At 44.5% G+C, this 6,399-nt stretch overlaps 1 protein-coding gene across 1 annotated transcript; it reads right to left on the bottom strand.

Annotated features, from left to right (window-relative positions):
• Positions 1–210: 210 nt before the first annotated feature.
• On the bottom strand, positions 211–4,775 carry LOC124700205 (ruvB-like protein 1). Its single transcript, XM_047232372.1, has 12 exons — positions 4,684–4,775; positions 4,370–4,558; positions 3,481–3,612; positions 3,176–3,325; positions 2,648–2,803; positions 1,828–1,962; positions 1,664–1,729; positions 1,329–1,435; positions 1,112–1,211; positions 941–1,032; positions 585–654; positions 211–496 (listed from the first exon to the last, which is right to left on the bottom strand). The coding sequence occupies exons 1-12, from the start codon at positions 4,762–4,764 to the stop codon at positions 407–409; spliced, it is 1,368 nt and encodes a 455-aa protein (XP_047088328.1). The 5' UTR covers positions 4,765–4,775; the 3' UTR covers positions 211–406.
• Between the last annotated feature and the right edge of the window lie 1,624 nt (positions 4,776–6,399).

The raw sequence follows: 6,399 nt of genomic DNA on the forward strand, positions 1-6,399 counted from the left end.
GCAATACGGTAAAATTGATACATCACCCATTAGCGTGCGGTAATACGCCCCGCACGATAATGATTTGAATGCTCGATTGAAAAGTTATGTCAGCATCCTGAAATGTCGCAACTAAATCACGGACAACCGAGAAAAATCTATGCCCCTGCAGAAGGTCACTAGTTCTTTCACAAAGGAATCACGATCTGATTCATCTAAGGTGAACGACCATCAAAGAGGAAATCTGATCTGGCCATTAATTAGCATGGGGAAAGATACACGATAATTCCTACATAGTCCGGAAGTACATGCCGAGTCCAGCTGCTAGGAAAAAAATGTGCTCCTGAAGAAGTCCACGAAAGGGAAGAGAGTCCCCTGACCTGAGCCGACAGCTGAGAATTCTTTGACATTGTTGTGCAGTAGTAATTTAGGTGATGTATCTTTCTTGCTGCTCCTGAAGCAAACGGGCAGATGACTTCGCGTCCAAGTACAGACCACCAACTTCTTCAAGATCAGCCTGACAGAGGTTTATGAGTTCAGAATATGAACTTGTATGATTAAAATCAAGCTAGGTATATAACATCTTACGGAAATTAAGCACATACCTTGGAGATCTTCTCTCTCCCATTAGCCTTTGCAACTACGCTAGCAGGTGATAGCAACTGAATAGCATGTCTGCAGAGAGATTCAAGATCTATTACAACAAATACTACCAATAACAGTGTGGCCCAGCCAACCCTGTGATATTAATGCTTACACTAGACATACAGACATCTTAAAATTCACACAGTAGGACGCGAAGGGTGGGATAGAAGACAGCAACAACAGCATGAAACTCTGCTAACTTCGAATACTCAACAAAATGCTGTAAACCAACAGTCCAGGTAAATTTAATTTAATGCCACATTTGAAATCTTCGCATGAGATGCAAATGTGGACATACTCCGGACAAGAGTCATACCTCAAAGATGTCTGCTGCCCAACCTCTCCCAAAAATGCAAGACTATCTTCATCAATGTCAATCTCCTCCACTTGTGCTCTAATAGCCAATATCTGCAAAGCATAATGCACAAACATCAAATCTATTTCTAGACGTGAAAGCCTAACACATAATAAGACACGGAATAGGAACCTGGATCATCTCGATAGGACCATATGTCTCTGTCCGTACAATAACCAACCTATCTAGAAGGTCAACTGGGATACCATGTGGACTTGTCATATCCGTTCCTCTGAATACAAGCAAAGTAAGAGTTGTAAAATCAAAGATGTATGATGGTAAAATAGTAGATAAAAGACAGTATGCGGTTAAGCATGGAGCGATTCAACTGGTACATCAGATTTCTTACCTTACAGTACATATTCCTCTGTTTGTAGCAAGTATTACGATTGGCGATAATGAGCTCTCCAAAGCACGATTAAGATAAGAGAAGCATTCAATATCCAGCATGTGGACCTGTAAATAAAGTTCTTGTTGTTAATGGAATCAGATCTCAACCAATTAGTAGCATCAAAGTCAATTAGTTCATCAGACTAATTGCTGGTCCACAAGGTGGTAACTTATCTGTTTGGCAATAGGAAAAACTAAAAAATTAACAAGCCTAAGCTTCGTTCATATTTTCAGAAATCCAAAAAAGCATACAGTGAAGAGTAGATTTTCAATCATGAGACTATAAGATAATACCTCATCAATGAAAAGCACACCAGGTACAAGCTCTGCAATACCTTCATCAATATATCTGTTAACAACCTATCATGATAAAATAGAAAAAACGCAATGTTAATAGGCCTACCAATATTTGATCAAATCTAAAAGAAGTAAATGTTGCATGATAAGAATTTTGAGACCTTATTAATCTCTTGGCGTAGCTTCTCAGTGATTTCAGTCTTCCGTGGCTTCATCATCTGGCCCATAAGGGACAAAATATCTTGTCCTCCTTGTGGTTGGGCATTTGCAGCGTCAAGGTCATGAAGTGTAACATCCTATGCAGAAAATTATTTCCTCCCTTCAGACCAATTATAATAAACTTGAAAACAAGAAGAATGCTTCTGTGTGAAGTCAAAAGAACAGATTCTTTTTCTATGCTACTCCCTCTGGTCCAGATTAATTGGCGCAGTCAATTAATTTGGTTCGGAGGGAGTACTAGAAAAAAATATTAACAATCCAAGTTGAACCCAACTGTCTTTTGTGAGTTTGTCAGATAAGTACGTAAGACGATTCTAACTTATTTTTCACAGAAACAACAAATCTTATCCAGGAAGAACGATTCTAACTTAATTGGTTTTCCTGGGTTGGAAACTTTATGTCTACTTATCCAGGAAGGCACAATTAAAAATGTGGAGTAAGGCTTTAATGAAATCTTTACCATTTACATTTCTATTTTCTGGCATTTACCAGAGCCCACAACTTACAGCTACTTGGCAGGCAAACTACATATTTAAGCATGCTTCAGCAATGTAACACTATAATAAGATACTTCATATTAACAAATGCCCCATGCTTCCACCTTTAATACTTCTTGATTGCCTAAATTTGCATCATGCGTAAACATACTGTGTATCTCAACTTCATTTATCACGACGCTAATTTATGGATAGTAGAATGAAGAACTGGCTGGACAAGTGTATGTGCAAAAAACATAAGGCTGAACTAGCATCAAATTTGTACCTGCACAATTTCTTTTTTCTTGTGGACTTCCCCTTTAGGAATTGGGACATACTCCTCTGCTTCAAGATCATATTCTGTAGCAAAAGAATCACATCTACCGACTCTTTTCACTGCACCACTATTGGCTTCAATGTATATAACATCACCCACTGCCACCTGCATCCCATATGCAAATGATGAAACCTCAAGCAGCTCATGCAGAAGACAGTAGTAGTAGAAATGAGAAAAGTAAGCCATTAAAGTAAATAAAAAGCATCATATCTCAATTTGAGATAAGTTTCACGACGGTTTCTTATGACACAATAAAAAGATCTGACACTGAACAGCACAAATATGATTATACATGACTGAGTATTGAACATAAGTTGGCACAGGTTAAATATTGCATAAAGACAACATTCTAAACACACTAAACGAACAGTCCACTCACTGTTATTCAAAGCAAGAATGCAAATGCAAATGCAAATGCAAGCCAACAGTCTAGCTCCAGAGGCACAGAGCAAGGGAGGAAAGGGAGAAGACAGTAACCTTTTCCTTGATTAAAGCATCATAAATTGTAGGATCTAACTTCAGTTGCTTAGTTCCTTTTACAGTCTTCAGGCCAATTACTACATGGCTAATACTTTTTCCATACCCACCAGTTGAACTCTCAGCTTCTTCTGGGGAAAGCTCGGTAACCTGAGAGGCAAGAAAAATAGTTTAGCAACAAGCACTAGAATATTATAGTTCTATTAGGAAATGATGACAGGGAAGGTGTTAGTATCAAGGTAAACACTAATTCAACAACAATATCTGTGTTGAGATTCCAGAAGGAACAAATATGTCACTCTTACCTCTCCTTCATAAACTTCTTTGTTTTCCTTTATACGCAAGCCTATAGCTCTACGGAAATTTTCCATCAGCACCTCAGTTTTCTTGACCTCTGAGGAGTACACCTCTGATCCTACCATAGGACAGAAAGGGACCTGCATTGTGGAATGGCAAGAGAGCATTGGAGCTTTTACAAAAATAGAAGTGGTAGTAGAAGTAGCGCACTGAATCACTGGTTCACTACGGACATGATTGATTTCATATAAATCACCAAGCATAATGCAAAAGAAGCTGTACAAATCACAGCATCCACGTTTCCATAAACTGCAATAAAGAGTGTCTGATAAATTACTAGCAAATGCTGGTAATCCAACAAATTTACTGCAGCATCTTAGCATAAATATTTTCTATGCAAAAACAGATTTCACATCGGCTGGAAAGAATTAGCATACTGAAACATCGCAGGATATATAACTCAAAAGAAATTCTTAATGACATAAGAACACACAGCAACATATTACTAGCTAAAATGATAATTTATAACACCAATTTAATAAAATAAAAACGAAAAATTAAATTCAACACTCTATCCGCATCTCAGCTACAACAACAAAAAAAGTGGTATGAGTACTTCATTGGTCAAAGTTCTCTGTAAACTAAATTCGTTGCTTGTCTTACTTCAGCTAGACAAGACCTTGCAAATGCAGAGCGGCCTGTTTATCAGACAGGCTGTTTACAAGCAGAAAACTGAACTTTTCTTTAAAGAGTCTAAAATGATCAAGCAATGTCCTAAAGTAAGTCAGTGACCTAACTCAAATTTGCACTAGCTAGTCCAAATCTGACAGTACTACACATGACATAAAACACTATTGGTAAACTGTGGGAGGACAAGGAGGAATTAGAGGCACGGACCTTGCTGCCGAGCTCCTGGGAGATGCCAAGAGCGAGCGCCGTCTTGCCGGTGGCAGGCGGGCCGGCCAGGAGCAGCGCGCGTCCGGCCATCTTCTTCTGGCGGATCATGTCGACCACCAGCCCAGACGCCTCCCGCGCCGCCGCCTGCCCCACGAACCCCGCCGACATCCCTATCGCCGTCCCATTGGCCTGCGAAGAGAACCAAACGAAGCCCTGAGAACAAAAACTCTGGAAACACTCGTGGGGTAAAACCCTAGGAAAACCTCCCCATCTGGAGGAGTGGAGAAAGCAGGCGAGATGGAGTAGGTACGTACGTCGAGGCCGAGGCCCTTGATGTGGGTGTGGGTCGCGATGCGCTGCTTCTTCGACGTCGACTGCACCTCCTCGATTCTCATCGTAGCCGCCGCGGCCGCCGCCGCAGCCGGTTTCTGCGCTCTTTGTCTGTCGCTTTATCTCTCTGTCGCGAGGCAGCTAGGGCTAGCCGCGGGAGCTCGCGCGGCGACGGCGGGGAACTGGAAGGAGAGAGCGAAACGGAGCCGAGGTGGTGAGCTGCGGCTTGGGGACGTGCCGGCGGCGACCGCAGTTGGCCTGCACAGAGGCGGCGATTTCGGGGAGAGAGGAGAGGGGGGGATAGTTTTTTTTTTCCTTCTTTTTGAGCTGTGCGGGAGAGAGACGAGGGAGTGAGGGAGAAAGGGGCGCGGGTTAGGGTTAAGCAAGCGGGCCTATTGGGCCCGAGGCTGAATTCGACCAATAGACAAGAGCAGTAATTTTAGGCCAGATAGGAAACAGATTCGACCCAATCTCCTGGACGCTTCTATATGTACACTTGTACGGGTGTACCGCACAAATCCTAAATACCGCCTTTTGGGGAGTCCCTACTTAGAGCATCTCCACCAGCGGTCCCAATAGCGATCTCGATAGCGTTTTGGGGGCTGGTAGTGAAAATGGGCTCGCACCGGTGTGTCCCAAACGGCGCCGGCTATTTTTCGAGCTTAATAGAATCGTCGGTAATCCCGTGCCGGTCCCTTGGCGAAGGGTGCGAATCGGGCGCGCCGGCGCCTCGCGGAACGTCTGAAAACGAGCATGGGCTCCGCCAGCCAGCCAGACACACCGATTTTCCACCTCCTACCCACGCCCGAGCCGACTCCCACCCCTCTAGATCGCCACCGTCGCCGTCGTCGCCGCGCCCCTGCTAGCAATAGACATCGCCGCCTATTTAGGAACCGCCGTCCATCGACACGGCCGCCACCACCTCGACCGGCGGTGCCGTCGTTTCGCCGGAACGAGCTCGCCGCCACCACGGTACAACCGCCCCACCCGCAAGGTGTTCGGCCGATTGCCGCGATGGACGGCGACGACGAGATGATGGTGCAACTGTTCACGGAGGAGCAGAACGCTTAGGCTGTTCGGCGGCAACAGCAGCAGCTGATTTTGACGACCATGTTGCGCGTTCGCCAGCCTTTCTTCGCTGTGCCTCGGCGCGGTGGATCAAAGCCAGACAAGAGGAGGAACATCAATCGGCATCGTCAAGCCGGCGCAATGCTGCTTGACGTCGACTACTTCAACAACGACGCGACTCATTTGCCAAAGAAATTTTGGCGCTGGTTTAGGATGAACAAGGAGCTGTTCTTGAAGATTGTCCACGGCGTCAGGGAGTACGACAAGTACTTCATGGCCAAGCAAGATTGTACAGGTTTGTGGGTCTTGCATTGCTGCAATGCGCTGTCTTGCATACAGAGCTCCTCCAGATACAACCAATGACTACCTACGGATGGCAGAGTCGACATGTACAAAGACTCTCTACAGGTTTTTCCGAGCCATCATAGCGGTGTTTGCTAAAGACTATTTGAGAGCACCAAAAGAGAAGATGATACAGCTCGGATTCTGCAAAAGAATGCAGCAAGAGGGTTTCCTGGGATGCTCGGAAGCATTGACTGGATGCACTGGGGCAGGAAAAATTGCCCTTTTGCTTGGCAGGGGATCTACAAGGGGCATACTGGTGAGTTCAGTGTTATTCTTGAGGCGGTGGC

Source organism: Lolium rigidum, chromosome 3 (genome assembly GCF_022539505.1).
Source record: "Lolium rigidum isolate FL_2022 chromosome 3, APGP_CSIRO_Lrig_0.1, whole genome shotgun sequence".
In the NCBI taxonomy this organism is placed as follows: Eukaryota; Viridiplantae; Streptophyta; class Magnoliopsida; order Poales; family Poaceae; genus Lolium; species Lolium rigidum.